Source organism: Thunnus albacares, chromosome 11 (genome assembly GCF_914725855.1).
Source record: "Thunnus albacares chromosome 11, fThuAlb1.1, whole genome shotgun sequence".
In the NCBI taxonomy this organism is placed as follows: Eukaryota; Metazoa; Chordata; class Actinopteri; order Scombriformes; family Scombridae; genus Thunnus; species Thunnus albacares.
In genome coordinates this window covers 7,555,793-7,577,948 of record NC_058116.1, presented here as the reverse complement: position 1 = coordinate 7,577,948, position 22,156 = coordinate 7,555,793, and the positions used below count along the sequence as shown (strand labels likewise).

The following is a 22,156-nucleotide window of genomic DNA, read 5'->3' as shown; positions in this document are numbered from 1 at the left end:
GAAAAAAGGCATCAACCAATGTCACCATCAGAGCTGTGATGATTAGTCCACCAACAGAAAGTCAATCTGCAGCTAGTTTGATAATCATTGTATTGTTTTTTCTTCCTCTGTGAATTTCCAAATTAATAATAGATAACAAGAAGCAGGTCAAGCTATAATTCATACTGTATAGAAACGGTTGGAAACTCCCTGGAAGGTAAAAATGCATTTGAAGAAGTGAAACAGCAGCATGCTTTCAAAAACATTGGCAGTGTTGTAAACAGTGGCACCAAAAGTATTTAGATCCTTTACTTAAGTACAAATAGCAATACCACAATATAAAAATCCTCTATTACAAGTACAAGTTCTCATTATGAAGTTATGACACTAAACATAAAAAAGATGCATAAAATGTCCTGGTTTCCAGCTTGTAAAATGTGAATATTTTCTGGTTTAAACTTCATTCTTACATCATCATCAATAAAACCAGCAGATTTAATGGATACAGAAAATAATGATTAGTTGCAGCAACAAAACTGACGATGGTTTCCTGACCAGCATTCAGACTTCCTTTGTGGTGTTCAAGTTCCTCTGTACGTTCCTGTTCTACATGCAATGTTTTTGACATAAGAAAAGGACTCAGCTTCAAGATTGCAGGTAAACTGTCGGGGTCAGTTGTTTTTGTTAATGCTCTGGTATAACAACAATCCTACTTTACCCTTTCATCGTCCTGCTGAGACACAACAACCAGATAGAGCGGGAGGAGCATGGGGGTTGGCTGCATGCATGGCTGTCTTGGGTGGCCTTGTTTAGGAATCCCTCACATCATATGGGTGAGCTGAGGTTGCTGTGCTGCAGTCAGTGCAAACTACAACTGCTGATGCAATCTGCTTTTCAAATTCATGGCTCTCAGCCAATTAAAAACTCGTTGTTGCTCATAAAACTTTGAAATGAACAATAATCACATGAGTGTAGTGATGAGCTGAGAAGTGCTACAACCCCCTCTGACTCCATCTGACTCCATCTTTATGTCATATGGTGTCAACCCTCCATCACCCTTCTGTCTCTCTGTTCTTTGCTGTCGGGGGTTATCGGGTCATATAGCTGATGAATGAACTGGGGACTCACGTGCACTAAAAAAAAAGCATAAAGATGAGAACTCCCGTACATGCATGAACGCTCGTACCCACACAATGGAAAAAAAAAAAAAAAAAAAAAAAAACCTCCCCCACTCTTCCCTTCTATTCACTGCAGCTCACCACTGCTGCACAGCCACACTCATGCGCTTTGACCCAGATTCCCCCAGCAGACGGCATCAGACTCTGGCTCTGCTAATCTGAAGAGGAAGGCAATAAGTCTGTCTTGTGTGTGTGTGTTTGTGTGTGTGTGTGTGTGTGTGTGTGAGGCCTTCTGCAAGAGGGATAACCTTTGAAATCCATAAAGGTCTCCTACTAGAGGAATGTATTGAGACTTAAGAGGAGAATTTTATGGCTGGCTTGTACTCACATTTGGTTGAGCAATAAAAACTGATCTGACCCGGGTCACATGTTCCCGCAGGGCTGCTGCGTGATTTGCTTTGAGGCTAATTTGTTGAATATGTGTATTTATCATGTAATCCGCAGAATAAAAAGCATGCTGAACTGGAAAGTTTTGATGTTGTTATCTTCCAGATGCAACCTTCAGTTTCCTTCCTTTATAACCTCTGGAATGCATCTTCATGAAAACAGTGAAAAAATACATGGTGGCGTCCCTGCTGCTGCTGCTGCTGCTGCTGCTGCTACTGTGTGTATGTGTGTGTGAGCTTGTTGAGCCAACACCTCTCTTGTTTATGACCAGCCCCGGAGAGATGACTGTGATTAGAAATGTTTCCACAGTGGACGGCGTACATGAAGTGACATGATGTAGTAAGATAGATAGTAGAGGGTGGTAAACTGTCATTTCCAATGGATGATCATAAGACAGAAAAGAACAGACCTTAAAAAGCTCTAAGTGATTTTTCATGTTTTATATTTTATAATGGATCTCTCCTACTTTCCCAGCAGCCATTGGCTTCCATTACTTTCTGCTTTAAATCATTGGGTAGGTGGAAAGGATCCCAGAGATTTACTTCAATATGTTTTTATCATGTAGATTTATTTATTCAGGAAAGAAACAATACTTTATCAAACTGTTAGTGGATGTAAATGTGTACATATAAATGTATGTTTATGCCAACACTTATATGCATACAGTACATAGTATATTTGTATCCTTTTTTTTGTTTCTTTTTTGCTGTCTAGTACACATTGTGGCACATGAAATGGTTCCAAATCCCCCCAAACAGAAATAATGTCATAAAAACTTGGTCATAAAAAACAAGAAGACCATTTGTTGCTTGAGATGTGTAATCCATCATAGTGAGTTCACTTCAAATCAGTCTGCAACTTTAACAACAATTACAATTGAGTGTGATGCATAACACAACTCAAGGGAATTTCTTCTTCAAAGGTTTTCTCTTTCATTTTCATATTGTACGGACACAAATAAAAACTCACTTGGAAAATGTGTTTAAAACTGGTCAGCAGCAGTACTGTGAAATATGTGATTTACCATTAAAGGCACAGTTCGTGTTCTAAATGTGAACAAAGGGGATGTCCACTACGAACCCGAACATATGACTGGAAGCAGCTATCACACTCAAGGGCTTTTAATATACATGATACAAAGTGACAAAGTAAATCTATTTATGTCTTCTGATACTGTCGTCTAATGTGTTGTTTTTGTGCAACAGCTGAAAGTTATAGAACAACCAAGTAAGTGGACCTTGAGTTGAGATTTGTCAGCTGCTGTTTCCAAGTTCAAGACTGAACTGTCAAACTGTACTCTTAAGCCTTCATGGATGTTCAGAATAATGGAAAGTTTGAATGTCTTCAGTTTGGGCTGCAACTAACGATGATCTTCATTTGATAAATCTGCCAGCTATTTTCTCGATTAATTGTTTTGTCTGTTAAATGTCGGAAAATAGTGAAATTGTCTGTTATAATTCCCCAAAGTCAAAGATGTCTTTAAATGTCTTATTTCGTCTGAGCGACAGTCCAAACTCCAAAGATATCCAGTTTACTATCATGAATGACAAAGAAAAGCATGAACTCACCACATTTGAGAAGCTAAAATTTGATTTGATATTTGATTATCAAAGTAGTTGCCAATTAATCCTCTGTCTTATCAACTAACCGATTAATCGAATAATTGTTGCAGCTCAACAACTGAGCAAACTCCATCTGCTGGTGAAGACCATGTGATGTTGTCAAAAAGTCTAGTGTGGCCATTGATTTGAAAATGAACGTCTAGAAATAACGGATTCGGAGTCTTTGAGGAAGTGAAACTTGTAAAAACAGTGATATGAGCCTTTAAAACAGATCTCATCCTTATATAAGCCACAACAGCAGAGGATCAGTGTTGCTGAGCTTGATGTGCGTTTAAACTACACTACATCTGTGTGCCTCTTCATTTTTTCATGCACTATGTTTTATTACTTTTGGATGATGCAGTTTGAAATGTTTCAGTCCCTCTGTATCCAGTGGATGGCAGCAGCGAGAGGGGGGGCTGGTTGTTGTTGATGCTGAGGAAGCTTTCTCTTCCACTTCTGCATCTGAGAGGAGGATAGACAGGCACCAACTTCCTGTGCGATCTGTGTTCAGCTGAGTTCAGACTGACTGCCTCTCCGGGAGGCTTGTGGCTCTGCAGACCGGAGAGGAGGGAGGCTCTGTAGGTGGTGTATGGCTCGGAGAGACGCCTGCGATCTCCGTGCAAGCAGCAGCAGTAGCAGTAGCAGCAGCAGAAGCAGCAGCCGTAAATGTGGATTGTTTACACCGGTGGGCTCCAGCCGTTCCTGCTTCCCCGCCTCCCTGCGTACCCGAGCGGCCGCCTCGGCTCAGCAGCGTCGCCGCAGATAGCGTCAGTGGAGCGGGGCTGATGGCCCTGGTGCTCGCCCCGGCCTTCATCATCAGCAGCATCCGCCTGTGCGTCTGCTAGAAAGCTGCGAGAAGCCGCGCCGCTTCACCCGGCCGCCTGAAGTCCCGCGGGGAGCCCGGAGAGCGGAGAGGGGGAGCGGGGTTTGGTCGCAGCATCGCCCCGGTGGGAGTGGATGAGCAGCCGGAGCCGACCCAGAGATGGCTGTTCTCAAACTGGCCGACCAGGTAGACTTGCTAGCTGCTGCTAGCCTAGCCTGGACTCTAAACAGGCTGCACGGCACTTCACCCCATTTATCGGCTGTTTGGTTGAAATGTATTTTTTTAATATTGCGACGTGTCTTTGTGTTGGACAAACACCATAACCCTGCAGGCTGAGGACAGAGCACATAAAGCTGCACGAAGCTGGACACATACATGTCCTGATTTTAGCTTTCGTCATTAATGAGTAAAATTTTCGGTGTTCCGTTAAAATGAGGACAGCCCACTTAGTAGATACTTCCTCCTCTGTTTCCTTCCGCAAGCATCGCCAGGCCCCAGAACACAAATGTCCTCAATCATGAAAATGTATCAGTGTTTTCCTCTCACACACACACAGACACATGCAGACTGTGCCCATACTGCTGCAGCCTGATACTGTTTCATGTGAAAAACCTTCAACCGCAAACCAAAAAATCCATTTCTGATAAGATTTGATTCCAAGGAGACCTACAGTATGTGAGAGGTTTTCTAAACAGTCTCCTCACAAGGTCCATTTAGTAGCTGTTCTGGAGCTTTTGGTTGTATTTGCATGATCCTCTTTAGCAGAGCTTTTCCGCTCTCACTCTTAACTTTTAAGCCAATGTGAACAAAAAGTCCTTAAAGTGCTGTGAAAAATGGAAATTTGACCTTCTACAATTCCATGGGCAACTCCATCTGCTGGGGAAGATAGTGTGTGAAAGCTCCAGAACAGCTACTAAATGGATCTGGTTTTATCAAGGTCAAGAATGAACTTTCAAGCCCAAATATTTGAGAGGTTTCTGTTCTGGTGTATAATGCCATTATTTGTAGGTGGGATGATGATTAACCTTTAATAGTCTGATCAGTGATTTACAGTGAAATGATCAGGGCGAAAGTCACTCTACATGTCCCTGAACCTCCGTTTAGGAACCACTATTCTCTCTAGTCTCACTTCTGTAAACCCACAGATTCATGCTTAAGTTTCCACCTGTTGCACAATTATCCTGGTGACACAAGTGTCACCAGAAGGACAGTATGTTGCCATCTGCAGAGACTATACTGTAGATGGTGCTCCACTCCGTACCCTGAACGGTCCTTTGTCGCGTTAGAAATCCCTGATCTGATGCAGCTTCTTCAGTCCGCTCATATCAGATGTATCGTTACTTCAAGGAAGGGAAGAACTTTTTATGTAACCCGGTACTGCGGGACTTCCTGTTATTTTCAAACATACTGATGATGCCTGATAACTGGATGCCTCAGCTCAGCAGACAGCTCAGTGGCTTATACATAGATTTTCTCTTGTTTTGCTGCCTTAATCATGTGCTGATCAAGAGTGGGTCACATGAAAATCAAGTAGAGATCTTTCTCAACCTATAATAGTAAATGACGCCCAGTTTGTTTGTCCGTTACAAGTGATATGAGGAAGCTTTTGCAGGTACTAATGCGGTTTAGTGGTCAAGGTCACCCTGGTGAAAAGACAGAAGAGTCAAAATGGTTTTCAATCAATCAGCGTCAAACCTCACAGCTAAGCATGAAGGAAATAGGTGTGTTGAAGGAGCAAATGAAGCTCTCATGTCTTAAGTTTCCCCAGATCTCATTGTAAATAAGCCCAAACTGGCATTTTCATGTCAATCTGTATGGTAATAATATGTACATGCATGCCCTTAAGGGACTTTTTTTGTACAGAAAAATGTCCTTCCACCGCACAGAACATAAAGGAAGCACAGGAAGTTGTTGACATTTGACTTTCCGCCACTGCAGTGCTGTGTGTACGCACCTGAGTGTGCTTCTCTAGTGGATGTGCGCATGCACGCTTATCAGTTTTCCTGTGTTTCATTCCGTTTATCCTTGTTTTTAATATAGATTTCCTCTATTGCTTCCCGTGTCTGTTTTAGACTGGTGAAACACTCTTGACGCACGGCTGACATACGCTCCTCTTGTAGCTTTTAAGGCACTTTGAGAGGGAATGACATGCAGAATGGTGGGTTTCGCTTTGAGCAGAACGAGGACTTCAGAAGCGTCTCGTTGACCCCGAGGAGAAGGAGATGAGCCAGTTAGGCCTGTCACCTCAGGCATCAGAGGAAATGAAGACATGGCTTTCTTTTATGGAGGGAGACACCAAACAGGATGTACTGTATGTGTGTGTGCGGCGTACTCAGGACATGGTATTTATGTATTGCAGGTTAGCTCTTGTATGTGTGTGTGTGTGTGTGTGTGTGTGTGTGTGTGTGTGTGTTTACAGCCTGTCTATGGAATGAAAACAGAGTTAATCTGATGGAGGAAGTTTGTGTAGGATAAGAATGAGAGGCAGGAAGATAGAAGAGGAAACTGTATGTTCTGCCAGATCAACGTGGTCCTCAATAAGTTCCTCAGAGACCAGCGGTGACTGGATGGGATTGTTTACACTAGGCTGACCCTGCATGTCGACAGCAGTCATTTTTTACTATTATTGGCTACTAATGGGGCCTGCATCGTTGAGATCGGTAGGACGATAAGGTGAAGGTCAGGTTTGTTAGTGTTACTGTATGGAAATATGTTTGTGTGAGATACTGTTACATAGCCTGCAGGAGTGCTGGCAAAGCCTGAATAACATATCAGCAAGATCAATATTATTGGTTGATAATTACCCTTTCAAAAAGTGGCTGATGGTATAGCACTCTTGTTCAAGTGGCATTCTGTGGATTTGTGGTATGCTGCTGCCATTCTACTGGCTTTTGGCACTTACAAACTGTATGTTACTCATCTTCCACTGGATATGCTGATGCTGCGTGTGGCTTATAAATGTATCATCACCCCCATTTCACTGGCAGATGCCACTTTTCACCGGCATACTGGTGGTGTGCTGCTCTTTAGTGTCATATGCTGAATCTTAGTGGTAAGCCACTTTGACTGGTGCTAAAGGCTAATGCTAACAGGTCCAAGCTGAACCTTTAGCATCCTCATCAGCCTATGATCAATGCAGCATTGTTCTTGTATTGCTGGATAGTTAGTTATAGGTAGTATTATAATACAATATTATGAGTAATCATGTAATACCAGACCAGGATATCACTGATAATTAAGTTTATTGTTAGACTTTGAAATGTCCTGCTCCAGGCACATTTTTTATTATGTCTTTCAAAAATGAAATCTGAGGGATCATCGCCAGAAGTTAACACCATAACAAATGTTTGCGGACACGGTGTTATCAGATTTTTATTGCTCTCAAATAACAATATCCGCCTCAGACATCCAGCATTGCTCAGTCTGTAGGTGCTGGTATGAGTTTGAGGGAATCTTCCCATTCATGCCTCCTAAGAGCGCTACACACACACACACACACACACACACACACACTCTCCTCACTCATTCCCTAAATCTCCTTGCCTCTCTTGTGCCAGCACCAGGCTCCCTTAGTCCCTGTGGTGATCACAGACACAGTGTTGTGACAATGGACTGATGCCAGCTGGGAGTGTGTGTTTGAACGTGACGGCTTGCAAGAATGTGTGTGTGTGTGTGAGTGTATGAGGAGCACTTACAAAGAAAGGCATAGCTAAAGAGCCCATATGCTGCCAAGTGGTGGCTGCTTGTTTAAAGGCACAGCCCCCCCCCCACACACCCCCCTTCCCTTTCTCCAGCTGGCATCTCGTTCAGTACTCTATACCCTGTGTCCTTCCTCCTTCCTTCTTATCACTCTGCTCAAGTAAACACTGATTAAACCTGAATCACTACTTAATGGCTGAGGCGAGCTTTCAATTTGAATGAAAATGTTCTGGCTGGTTGATCACCAGAAGGAAATGGTGAGGAAGACGGGACAATCGCTTCCTTAACCAATATGAGCACCATCCTCTCTCTCCTTTCATTTTTTGTCGCCCACATAATTCCTATTTGGCAATGTGCTTTCTGCTTTGTTGGGTGCATTGAAATTATTACTTGATGCAACAATAGGTGGAAGTTTCACAGCAGAAAATGTGTGATGTGTGTGAACTACTCACACTCGTTGAAAATGTTTAGCCAGTTGAGTTTGAAGTAGGGGTCATGTTCTTAGTCTTAGATTTTATTTAAGGCTAAGTGTAGAACTGAATTTGGCTAATTTTAGACTGTCTTTTACTAAAAGGAATAGTTCAGAATTCTTGAATATATATATATATATATATATATATATATATATATATATATATATATATATATATATATATATATATATATATATATATATATATATATATATATATATATATATATATATATATATATATATACATAGTTATTTGCTTTTTATTTTTTTATGAGAGTGAGATGAGAAGATTGATATCACCCTCATGTTTCTACGTGAAGTGTGGTGCTAGAGCCAGAAGGCGGTTAGCTTAGCTTAGCATAAAGACTGGAAGCAAGGGGAAAACTGCTAGCCTAGCTCTTAATTAAGGTCAAATTATAAATGATAATCATGACTTACTAATTAACAAGCTATATCTCATTTGTGTAACCCTGTACAGAAACAGAAATGTCAAAATTACAATTTGTGGATGTTGAGGGGGCTACCAACTATTTCTTCATAAACAGTTCACCAGTTGAAAAACTGTCCTCCTAAAACCACAAATTACCATTTTTACAATCGTGTTTGTGTATTGATTAAACACAATGAGACACAGTGTATTAATGTGAGCTTTAGAGAAGCTGGTAGGTGTTTGAATGTTGGACACAGCCATGCTAGCTGTTCCCCTCTGCTTCCAGTCTTTATGCTAAGCTAAGCTAATCTCCTCCTGGCTCTAGCTCCATAGTTGGCAAACACATTTTGTTTATTTTAGATTAAAATCTTTATTATAAGAAAAGCTCTTCAGCTGGTTGTGTCAAGACAAGATTACACAATAATTCATCCTATTTTGTCATATGAAGAAAAACGTTTTTATAGAACAACAGTTTAACACTGTAAATACATGGAAGTAAGTTATTAAAAAGGTATAATTTGGTATTTGTATAAAAACAAAAAGACCCGAATGGTCACCTGAGAGGAGTATGATGATATGACGATGTGGCATTACACTAGCATCAGATGAGGAAGTGGTATCATTTGTGTGTGTGTGCTGTGTTTAAAGCAGAAGTGAAACGCTCCTCTGTGGTTCCTCTCTCTTGTTTCTGAGAAGGAGAGACTGTGCAACAGGAAGTGAGGCAGGAGGCGACAGGAACACACAGGAAGTGAAGTGAAGCTTACCTCTGTTGGTGTGATTCATCAGTAGTACATGTAACCTGAAGCCTTCATTTCTGTATTCAGCAGAGGTTTCGACTTTGACTTTGACTGTTTTTATGCTTAAACAATCAGTGTAGCAGGTTAGATTGTATCAGGTGGTTTTGCAGCAGCATTAAAGTTAATTCTGCGTGTTTTAGCTCATTACTACAAACCGTTCCATGTGCGCTTTACATTACAGCTAACCATCTTGCAAATCATGTTGCTGACTTGGAGATAATTCAGTATTTGGCCAATCGACTATCAGCAGAAGTTATCAGAGTGACTCTGAAACAAAATGAGTCATTGAAGGCTTTATTTTACACATATCAAGAGTTAAGTTTGAGGTAAAACAGTGGATCACTGTGCATGGCTATGATCATCACTTTGATTACTTTTTATGTGATTTTCCATTTGCATTTCATAATATGTATTGATCTGTGAAAATATCTTTACTGATATCTTGATAATGATTTCAACTATATTGTCCACCTTTACTTTCAGGCAGCCATTCATTTCTGTATGGTATGAAAATTAATGATCGGACTCTTGAAAGGTGCTTGAGTTGTTTAATTCATCACAGTTGAACATTAAGTCTGAATTTATTGTTGACAAAGTTACATTATCATTCAGAATATCACTGCATCACCTCACAATAGGTATGGGCTATGGGAATAAAATTTCCCTCATGGTATATAATTTTAGGTTATAATATGGATATACTCTGGATATAATCAATTTTCTGAAAAATTAATTGAAAATGGTTTATGGATAAAAAATAACCAGACAGGATGTCTGTTGTTGGCTAATCCAGCAAATTAAAAACCTGAAAAATCAATGTGTTTCCACACATTGATGCAACAATCATATACAGTATAAATCACCATTAAAACAGTCATTCATGGTTTCCTTAAAAAATATGGAGAAAATATGACAGACTCTTTCTGCATTATGCAACCACTACACTCTAATGATTATGCAATGACCCAATGATTATCTTTATCATCTATAAATACATCGGATTGTGATTCCTAAATTGATCTTTGAGGCAACTATATCTTTGATGACTTGATGTACACTATAACCTGTTTGTAGCATGTTTGACAAGTTTGCTGAATTAATTTCATATCAGTCAGAAATGAATGGAATGGCTGCCTAGAGAGCAGGAAAATTAAAGGCTGGGGTCACAACTTTTCATGTCTGCTTTAAAACAATTGTCAGGTGCCCATATTAATATTGAACATGTTAAGCTTGCTGTAATCATTCCTCTTGTTCATACCGGCCGATTAGAAGATCCCTTCTTAATGTGCTTTCATTGCAAGTGAAAGCACATTAGACAAAATCCACAGTCCTCGATTTGTGCAGAAATGCATTCAAAAGTTTATCTGAAGCTTATTTGAGGCTTAAGTTGTCCAAATTAGAGAAATCACATGGACATCTTCAAAGCCTTTTTAGCACAAATTTCCCTCTTTGTCACCATCCTTCCACTGCCGCTCAACATGGAAGCATCCAGGGAAACACAAAGAGGGAATTTTGCACTAAAAAGACATAAACTTTGTAAGATATCTGCTTGATTCGACTAACTCAGATGGCTGAAGCCTCATATAAGCTTCAGATAAACATTTGAATGCATTTGTGCCCAAAACAAGTACTGTGGATTTTGTCCCCCAGTCAGCTGTAATGTAAAGTGCACATGATGAGTAGTTAAGGAGATACAACTTGCATAAACACTCGTGTGATCCTTTACGTCACTGACATGTTGCTGCGATCTGGCATCGCTCATGTTGACTAAACAAGGTTGCAGTGCAAGCTTCTTTTTTACCCGCGCCTGCTTCTGTTCCTACACTATACTGCTGCAGTGCTGACTGACCCGTCTAGGCCCTGTATTTACCTCATATCTCTGATCCAGGAAAGGAAATAAGGGCTTCAGAGACATGACCTCTACACGGTGTCCTTCATTAAAGGTTTTTCTCTGCACAGGCATTTGATTTTAAGATCTTTAAGATCATTTTCTCTGCATGGAGGCAGATATTTGGGTTAGTCCTGTATATAAGAACGGAGCAGAGTTTTGAAAAGTCCTTTTGGTAATAAAGAACATTTTTGTATACAGTGTATATAGTAGGTTACAGTCTCATAGTAGCCCTCACTGCTCTCGCTTTTGTAAACACAGCGGCTTAAAGTCAAGCAGCTGCTCCTACACACACACACACACACACACACACACACACACACACACACACACACACACACACACAGCCAGTATTCCATACCGTGGGAAGGATCATGCTCAGTCTCCTCTTGTGTAATATCCAGGAAATATTCCCCCCTAACATATCATTTCGTTTCACTGGCTGTTTAAATCGATCATATGTGCTTTCATGTCTTACATGTGGCTTCTGGTCATGTGCTGAATGTCTTTTCACACTGACTGTGTTTCTGTCTTTTTCTCGTCTCCTCTGCCCAGCCTCCTCTCATCCAGGCGATCTTCAGTGGAGACCCTGAAGAGATCCGTATGCTCATTTACAAGTCTGAAGACATCAATGCTCTGGTGAGGACACACACACACAGTCTACATCCAGACAGAGAATTGTCTGTAGTTAATAAGTTAAGTGATTTATTATTGGGTGAACACACCTGACCCAGTCTGCTCACTTTAATGTTTTACTTTAACCTTTTTAGGCTCTTTTTTTGTCAGTTTATTTTGTTTGTTAACGTGCAAAATGTCTCAAAATCTTGTGAACAGATTTCAGTGAAGTTACATGATGGGCCTACAGGAGAAAATGATTTGTTTTTGGTATGGATAGCACAACTATGTTGCCATTTAATAAGCACTTTTTTTCCCAATTTTTTGGTTTGATACAAATCTATCATCCTATTTCTGTTTAATTAACTTTAGAGATAAAACCCCAAAAGTTCTTAATTTGTTGTATCATATTCGTATCTTGTACTTGTCACAGCACAGGTAGTACCAGAGAAATGTATTTGTTGTTACCTTTAGGGGAAGTAAGCAACACTAAGCCTTGTGGCTTTACCAGCTAATAACAGGCCACAACATACATCGAGTGCCTTAGTCGCCAACGTCAGAGAAAGGATGCGGGCACTACCTGAACTGCGATCTCCTGCAGTGTCGTCTCACTCGAGCTGGGTGGAAAATACATAGAAAAACCAAAATAGTTCCTTGCTATTTGTAGCTCACCAGCTTTTTTACATTAGTTTCCTTCCTCTTTCTCTTTGTTCTCCCTTTTTTTTTGGGTTTCTGCCCTTTGACAGGTTCATATTAGATAAGACCCACCTTCTTGACATTCGGCAACCACTCAATAGGACAAATGACCATGTGACTGTGACATAATTATGACTTAGTATTTCATAATTATAAGATCTGTATCTTATTACACATGTTTTCTCATGTAATAAAATGCTAAATACGGGATTGGGAAGTCATGAAAAATGTCTCCAATTTTTTCTTGGGGAACATGTTTACACCAACTCTGACAATTGGCAATTGGAATCTGATTCACTTGAAATTTTTTACAATTCATCCTTTAACAGCACCTTAATATTCATGCACAGGATTTTGGTATTCTCTAAAACTCTGTGATGCAGATACAGAGCAAACATTCTTCCACTGCATCTTTTAGGAACATCAAAACTTGGCTCAGTAGCAACAATCCTCTCCCCTCCTCTCTCTTCAGCCCTCACTTCCTGTACCGCCAGCACCCAAGGGTGATGGCAGTCAAGAGTCAAAGTTCAGAGCATGTGTTTATTTACATCTGCTCATATTGGTATAGATGCGTAACACATGTCTCTACCAGCGCGGGACAGGACAGGATGTGGGAGGGGCCTGCTCGTTTGAGGACTCTCACGTCACTGTCATTGTCCGCTCGTCCAGATGTGTTGTTGTTGGAGAGGCTGCACTCGGTCTGATCGCATGTGGATATGTGTGGGGTGGTCGTCGGGATGCTCTGTGTGCGTTTGAGTGTGTGTGTGTGTGTGTGTGAGCTCACTGAGAAGAACAATGAATGTGTTGACACTGACGGCCCTGTCACTGATCCTCCGCTCGTCGTCATTGAAGTGATACCACAGCCTCCTCTCTGTCTGTTCTCAGCTCGTACTCATGGATTACTAATCTGCAACATCAAAGCCAGCAGTGGGGGGCAAAGACTGTATGATTTAAATCAGACGTTTGTTAATTTTATATTGTTTTTAATTTAGATCCCGGCGGGCTGTTTGTAGCTTTTTATGAACATGTTTTAATGACACACAGCCTCACTCTTAAACCACAGTACTTAAGAACAGCTGCCCATCGAGCTGACCTTACTTTACTGTTGCCAGTATTACCAGCAAGTACTAACTGGCTGACTTCTCCCCGCAGGATACAGAAAAGCGCACGCCGCTACATGCAGCGGCCTTCCTGGGCGATGCCGAGATCACCGAGCTCCTCATCCTCTCCGGTAAAATATATTCCTGTCCTCCACCTCTTCATCACGTCTCTCTCCACATCTATCAGATGTTTTTTTTTAGCTCTTCTAGTTTCCAAGACCTGAAATATTTGATACCTATTATACCTTTTAGAATTGAAACTTTTAGAATTTAAATAGGGCATCAGTGCCATATTTATCTCTCCTCTTTCCACTCTGTTTGCTCCTTTTCCTCTGCAGGGGCCCGGGTCAATGCCAAAGATAACATGTGGCTCACCCCTCTCCATCGTGCTGTGGCATCCCGGAGCGAGGTGAGCGCACACACACACACACACACACACACACACATACACACACAAACGCTGAGTCCAACCCTTCCTTCTTCTTATAACAACAACCCTAGCAGCGCAGAAAGAGATCCTCACTGTGTCGTGGGTGTCAAGGAACTAAGCTCGTGGTATTTACCTGAAAACAGACACTCATCATTTTTTAGACCTCTCCCTGCATTCTTGTGTACTATTCTCAGACCGTGCTGTATCTGGGTCAGTGCAATTAATCACCCGCATCACTCCCAAACAGGTAAATCTACGTGGCTGAAATAGCAGGAGGCTGGGTTTCTATGCAGTCAGGGTCTTTCATGAGTTTGCTGTTGCAGTGTAGGAGTATATGAAGATGTGTATTTGCGAGTGGGTGAAAAGTAGATAATATGAGATAAAACTTTATCGACCACCTGGAGGGAAATTTAGCACTAATGTTGAATACTTACCAGAGTATCTTTAGATTCTGTGAGAGTTGTAAAAGAGCTTAAAGCAAATCTAATTTTAAGACAGTAAAATGCTGTAAAATATCTACAATAGGGTTATTACAGGTCATCTCATTTAAAATGTTCAGTCAGACTTGCAACTACTACTTTAGTTATTGTGTATTGACTTGGTTTGGTGTGTTGTTTGAGGTGCTGTTGTATCAGACTGTATATCGAAAGGTTTAAATACATGGAAGAGTGAAAATATTAGAAACATGATCAGCCATATTAAAGTATGATGATGGTTTTGCTGCTTTGTCACTTATTTCATTTTAAATTGATGTTTAATTCAAGTCTAGATGGCATCAAAAGGCTGTAACTGGCAGTGCTGCATAAGTAAGTTATATCTCTTCATACCTAAACTCACACTCACACACTCTTTGACTTTTTCCCCAGGAGGCTGTGCGAGTTTTGATTCGCCACTCGGCTGACGTGAACGCCCGAGACAAGAACTGGCAGACGCCGCTGCACGTCGCCGCCGCCAATAACGCGCTGCGATGCGCCGAGGTCATCATCCCGCTGCTGAGTAGCGTCAACGTGTCGGACCGCGGCGGACGCACCGCCCTGCACCACGCCGCCCTAAACGGCCACACCGAGGTACTGCAAGAGACTACCTGCTGATGCTCTGTCATGAGTGCTGCTTTTTCACAGCCAGAAGTGTTTTGTCAGTAAAATGAAATAATTTGCATCCTTGCTTGCAGCACTGTAGCCACTTCGCTGGTATGCCGGTGTAGCTCACCAACAAGCAGGCTATGATGTAACCATCCTTTGTGCTATTTTTGAGGATAGTTTGGTTAAAGGAAACAAGTGGGCGAGTGCAGCTGTATCACTGGGTTATCAAGTGGGCTGTTCATTCTAACACACTCACAATTCACAAATATGCCGGATCTAAAATTAACAATGAGAGGCGGCAGATTTTCTGAAGCCACGCTGAATGGACGGCTTCTCTGTTTCTGTTCGACAGCCCCTCCAGAGTGTTTATGCAACAACTGAGCCAAGCGATGAGATGTATTCACAATGCTGTTATATAAAGACCATCACCAAACACTCACACTGACACAGACACTTATGCTCACTCATACTGTGTGGCCTGCTGCACTCATCTCTTATATTGCCCAACAATTTCTCCTCTCCACGTTCTCTCTGTGACAGATGGTAAACCTTCTCCTCGCGAAAGGAGCCAACATCAACGCTTTTGATAAGAAGGACGGCCGGGCGCTGCACTGGGCAGCTTTCATGGGTAAGAGACAAAGACAGTTTGTTAAAAGACATATCACACATCATGTCTTTATTTCCTGGAGGTAGAACGTTGCAGATGTACTTGGAAAAAATGAATAAGTTGCTCGTTATGAGTCATCTACTTGCTAAAAGACCAATTCATCAGAACTCCAGCAGTGTGTGTGGTTTTTTTTTTAGTTTTTTTTTCTCTACAATTTTTTTAAACACCGTTATGAATATTGGAGCAAAACATATACAAACAATGAGCTCTTTTTCTTTTATTAGTGAAACAAAATGGAACATAACACAACAGGTGATTTTAAAGTGACAATGACAGAACAAAACATGTATTAAGTACATTCATTGTAGCTTGAAACTGGTGTGACAAAGCTGGAGTTTTTACATTTACACAAGCTCTCAACAAAAACAGAGGCAGGAAGTTTTATGTTTGAACAATACATTTTAGCCAACAGTAAATTTTGACTAACAAACATCACTGGAAAAAAAAAATTAAACATAATAACTTTACATTACCACACAAATACAACAAAAATATTTGAAATTAAAATAAGGGTCACTTTGGCTCTGTAAAACTCTGATTGACACTTTTCACAGTTTTCTCATGTTTTATAGAGGAAGCAATGAATTTAATAAAAACAAATTGATACATTAATCAAAATATATGAAAATATTGACCAAAAATATAAGCCTGCTGATATATTAGTGAACTTTACTTTTCATTATTTCTTTGCAAAATGTCCAGCGTGGTTCATAATTACTGTCTGTGCACAAGCTTTGATTTCTTCATACATAAAGCAGAAAAATGATGAAGGAATGCTTCAGTGTTGCTTTTAGTCCACTGAACACCTCAAACTGACAGTTGAATCTCATCTCCTGTGTTTTGTGTGCTGTGGTGCGCCCCCTGCAGGTCATCTGGATGTGGTGTGTCTCTTGGTGAGCCAGGGGGCGGAGATCAGCTGTAAGGACAAACGAGGATACACTCCCTTACACACGGCGGCCTCCAGCGGGCAGATAGCTGTGGTCAAACACCTGCTCAACCTGTCTGTGGAGGTCAGGACACACACACAAAGATTAAATCCCCATGTATTAATTCACTCCTTCTCTAGCTGGACATATTAACAATTCTTGTTTTCTCTGTGTGGCAACAGATAGATGAGTCCAACGCGTTTGGGAACACAGCGCTCCACGTGGCCTGTTTTAACGGTCAGGATGCTGTCGTCAGCGAGCTGATAGACTACGGTGCCAATGTCAGCCAGCCCAACAATAAGGGCTTCACCCCGCTGCACTTCGCTGCTGCCTCCACTCATGGAGCGCTCTGTCTGGAGTTTCTGGTCAACAACGGGGCTGACGTCAACGTACAGGTACGCCAGCTGAAAGTCTGCCTCGCATAACGCCGCTCCTACATCTGATTACAGAGGATACATATTGCATTTCTACCTCTGCTGCTAACAGCAGGGCTCTTGGAATGGTGATGTCTGTCCTGGCATCCCATTTTATGGTCTTTATTTCCAACACATTGGTCCAGAGTGAAATTTATTATACGAAGATGCTTTCAAATCCAAGCACCACATTTCTGTCATATTCAGCAGTACCTTGAACTTATAGTTGCCTTAATACTGTATAAAACACCCATATGTATTCACTTGTTTTGCTGAATGAGATCTCTTGTGAGGACTGTGTGGGTGTGAACAGACTGAGCTATTTCCCTGAGCTGCCTATTAGCTTTGTTGCACCTGTGCAACCTGAGGTTACCCCTTTATCATTTTTACTGGTTCATAGTTTAGTGATCTCATGTAATTTCAGCATAGCTACACCCAACTTCAACCTGAGCAGAGGTCTAATTAACTAGAATAACAGAAAACGCATGTGCGGGTGTCGCCTTTAAAGCTGCACTAATCAATATTGTCATATGAACAGTGGGTCAAAGGATGATTTGTACTGTGAAAGATGTCTTTTGTTGCCTTCAGCTCCTTTTTTTTTGGCAACTTTACTGTTTGGTTTCCTCTCACTACTCTCTTCAACCTCATTTCCAGCAGCAGGCAGCTGTTTTCAGGGAAGAAGCTCCACTAAACCCACTGCACACTACCTGCACAACACCAAACACTTGACAGACAAAGTTATCTAAAAGCTGATGAACATAGTGGAGCATTTAGCCGCTAAAGGGTGACATATTTCCCTTAGAAGTAATTGAAGACCAAAACAAAGCTAAAAACAGGCTTGATTTTCCAACAATTTTCTGACTATAGACTGTCAATCTTGTGTCAAATGAACTTTTACATTGTGTAAAAAAGATAAGTCCATAATTGAGATGATTAACACCTGTCTCCAACAAGTGGTATTGTCATTGCGCATGTTTCTCAACAAAAAGGCTGTTTTGCTTAAAATCTGGAATCTGTTTCTGTATTTCTCCTCCACGTCCTTCAGAGTCGTGACGGGAAGAGTCCTCTTCACATGACGGCAGTTCATGGACGCTTCACTCGCTCCCAGACCCTCATCCAGAATGGTGAGACCTCTTTATGCTTATTTTTGTCCTGGGGTCTCTTTAAAGTTGCTCTAGTGGCACATTTTCCTCATGAATCGACATTTTATTTCAGGTGGGGAAATCGACAGTGTGGACAAGGATGGCAACACTCCTCTCCACATTGCTGCCCGCTACGGTCATGAACTCCTCATCAACACTCTCATCACCAGTGGAGCTGACTGCACAAGGTTTATTTTTTCACCTGATAAGAAATTTGTCTGAAATTACTACGATGACAAGGTGACTGCCTACTAAAAGAGACTATTGTTTCCTTTCTGCACCTTTCTGCCATCTCCAAAGGCGAGGAGTCCATGGCATGTTCCCCCTCCACCTGGCTGCCTTGAATGCTCACTCTGACTGCTGCCGGAAGCTGTTGTCCTCAGGTAGTACACAAAGTTAACAGTAAAGCGGTGGAAAGCAGATTTAGTTTCCTAATCAATGTTACTGTGACCAGCACATTATTAGTTTGACAAAGTTCTTCAAATTCTTCCTCTGAATTTGCATCTTTACTAAAAAGAACACTGTCCCTTGCCTAAGCTTTGACTGAGTACGATAATATACATTAATCACGCATTGTCATTTGTAAATCAAAGTAGAGAAAAACATGCAGAGTAGATAAAAGTAATTTTTCCACTTTTAAAGGTGCAGTGTGTGGAATTTAGTGGCATCCAGCGGAACAGATTTGGCAGAAATAGAATATAACATTCATGTTTTAATTAGTGTATAATCACCTGAAAATAAGAATGATTGTGTTTTTGTTACCTTAGAATGAGCCCTTTCTATCTACATAGAGAGCAGGTCCTCTTCCACGGAGCCCGCCATGTTGCACTGCCATGTCTCTACAGTAGCCCAGAATGGACAAACCAAACACTGGCTCTAGAGAGAGCCTTTCACATTTTTTGCAAGTTTTGCGGCCACACGCTTGAAGTGGAGGGGAGGGGTATTCAGTCGGTTGTAATCTGCAAACTCACTGCTAGATGCCACTAAATCCTACAAACTGGTCCTTTAAATAGTTTGTTTGTGTGCTTTAGCTGCTATTGTCTGTCTAACTAGCATAAAGTTACAACCTACAGTTGTAACAAAACGTCCCAAAGCCAAGACTTAGTATATCATTAACCAACTACATTAGTTTGTTGGGCTACTAATTATGTAAAAGTTTAAGAGTAACATGTGTAGTTTCCTCACTGTATGGGAGCTGGTCATTTAAAGCTATCAGAATGTAAGCTAATGTTAGCGGCTCTGTCATGCTCTATTGTATTAGGTGAAGTTTACACTTCAGCAACGTTATTGAAGACAGCATTACGTTCACCACATGTTGGTCAGTGCTCATCCTAAAAACATTTTCTTATGTAACGTCAAATATGAAAACATACTGTTATTTTATATTTTACTTAATACTTAATCATATTTATAATACTAGGGCTAAGCTTTACACTGTAATACAAGAACAATGCTGTTCTTTATTTAGCCCTATGTCCTCTACAAGGTTCATCAGCTGGTGAGGATGCTGACTGTTTGGCTGGGACATTCACTTAGCCTCAGTCCCTCAGCATGATATCACGTATGACCCCTTTTATAAACTTCTTTTTTTAAAAGAGGAAGCTTGAAACATTAAAAAGTCAGCTGGAGACGGCGTTTTAAACCAACTCCTGGAACATTAGCTTATTTAGCTAGCTAGCTTCAGCTGATCAAATGTGCCAGGAAGAAGAGGTATGTTCAGCCGGCACCATCAGTGGTCGCTGGCAGGAAATGAGAAGCATGCTTCCGCCTGGCTCTGTCTGAAGTTGAGGATTGTTTCAAATAAAGTTTCAAACAAAGGAAAAGTTTCAAAGAAGAATTTTGAGTGGTATCTGCCACTTTTTTTTCATTTCGTTGTAAACTGTATATAAAATGTGCTGTGATAGAACATGTAGCAACAATAACCATGAAGGGCAGGGCTTAGTGAACGTTGGGTTATGGCAGCCTGTATGGAGCCTAACAAGCAAAAAACAGGGGAAAATGTCTTAAAGTTATAATCCTGAAAGGACAGATTTACAATTTTACAAGTCTGTCTTAAAACAATAGTCAGGAGCCCAAATTAACATTGAAATATGTTTTTCTTGCCATAATTATTCCGCCTGTTCATACTAACCATTAGAGGATCCCTTCATAATACACTTACAATGTAAGTGATGGAGGCCAAAATCCACAGTCCTCCTTCTGTCCTCCCTCTTTAATCAACTTTTCTCATCTGGACCAGTAAGACAACTTAAAAACTGTAATGTGACTGATATTTATGACAATACTATGTGTTTATTGTCCTGGAAATGTGCAAATCCAGGATCTGTTCTGCCTGAACATCATCTGTGAGTGCAGTTTTCAGGGAGTTTTGAGCCCGGTTGTTTTTCTTTCTCCCAGTGGTGAATTCCTCCACAAGCACACATATTCAGCTCTGGCCAAATTCAAGTCACAATGTTCCAGAAACAGACAAGGACTCACTGAGTCTAATTACTCACTGATAGGACCACTCTCCCTCCCTCCGGACCATACAGTCTATGCTCTGGACAAGTGTGTATTCTGTTAAATTCTCCTCTTAGAGAATTGACATTGCTAGTTAATGTCTTGTTTACATCTGAAAGATTTCCTTGTTGCTTTTGGCAGTGAAATGATTTGCCTTTCCACTCATTCCATATATTTTGTTTGGTTCTGACTGAGAGAGGGTTTTCCAATACACAAGAGGAAAGATGTACAAATGTGAAGTAGGAATAAGGGAAAGACAACAATCCTTTCTGGCTCCACATGCCTCCGACAATTTAACAAGACCCTGCGGCAAAGCATGGAGCAGGACGAAACTGGGCTCCTCATGTGGCTCGGCTGAGTTGCTGTACTGAACAACAAAGAAGTCATTTACATGTGCTTGAGCTCTTTACAGCTGTAGTGTTGCGTCTGGACAGGACCGCTGTGAGAGCAGTTGGCCAGGGCATTTGTATTGGTTGCACTCAGAGCTAAATCAGGAGCTAAAAGTCCCTTTTCTACCATATCTGAAGAACCGAGAAGATTGGAACAACAATTTTAAAGCCACGGGACAAGACGGCAACACATTCATAGTGTTGTTCTTTGTAATTTACTCTTGTCTGATTATGTGTTAAGTTACATTCATTTGGTTGATGCTTTTGTCTAAAGAGACATACGAAAACAATATTCAGCCTCTGTATCAGAAACTGCAGTTTCATCGCACCCAAACAACTAAGATCATGTTCAGTGCTACATTCAAAGTGCTTCGATCTTTAAAAAAAATAGAGGCATGACATGTTATAACACGCGCTGTCAAGGTGTAATCTAAAAGTTGAGGATTCAAATGGAGGATTTGTATAGTCTGTCTGCATAATATGGAGGATCTGCTGACTGATTCCTGGTTCTTCTCCTGATTCAGCACTCGCATTGAAACACTTAGCAAGTAGTTGCTCTCTGTATGTCTCCTGATGGCTGCTCCCTCGTCAGCTGCATCATCTAGTCAGTCTGACCTTAGTCCTAATTCTAGCGACCGCCAGTCATGATATTGCATGGTGTTTTTAACACACTACACTGTTGGATTGTTTAGTCCTCATGTCAGCTGTTGTGCTCTCCTCACATGATTTGTGGGTATTGTTTTCAGCGGGGTGCTTCTGCTTGAGCAAGTTTGTTGTGTGTTTTGCTGTTAGCGTCTTCTCACACTGCTTACTATGTATATTGCTGTGGTTTGTTATAAATGGCGATGTAGATCTTTTATAACCAAACCACTTTCCACATCAAATTTAGCCTTCTTTTTTCAACGTACTCCTCCTCAACGGAGTCGCTAGCAACTTT

The 22,156-nt window shown here is 41.1% G+C and overlaps 1 protein-coding gene across 3 annotated transcripts in view; it reads left to right on the top strand.

The window, feature by feature from the left end:
• Positions 1–2,839: 2,839 nt before the first annotated feature.
• The window catches only part of ankrd44 (ankyrin repeat domain 44), a 33,993-nt gene continuing 14,676 nt past the window's right edge, over positions 2,840–22,156 (top strand). For all 3 annotated transcript variants that reach the window (XM_044366780.1, XM_044366779.1, XM_044366781.1), the window contains exons 1-11: positions 2,840–4,157; positions 11,816–11,899; positions 13,724–13,802; positions 14,010–14,080; positions 14,968–15,168; positions 15,724–15,811; positions 16,718–16,860; positions 16,959–17,171; positions 18,235–18,313; positions 18,405–18,519; positions 18,632–18,714. In XM_044366780.1, the coding sequence (XP_044222715.1) occupies positions 4,131–4,157; positions 11,816–11,899; positions 13,724–13,802; positions 14,010–14,080; positions 14,968–15,168; positions 15,724–15,811; positions 16,718–16,860; positions 16,959–17,171; positions 18,235–18,313; positions 18,405–18,519; positions 18,632–18,714 (1,183 nt within the window). In that variant the 5' untranslated portion in view covers positions 2,840–4,130. The remainder of the gene's footprint in view (positions 4,158–11,815; positions 11,900–13,723; positions 13,803–14,009; positions 14,081–14,967; positions 15,169–15,723; positions 15,812–16,717; positions 16,861–16,958; positions 17,172–18,234; positions 18,314–18,404; positions 18,520–18,631; positions 18,715–22,156) is intronic.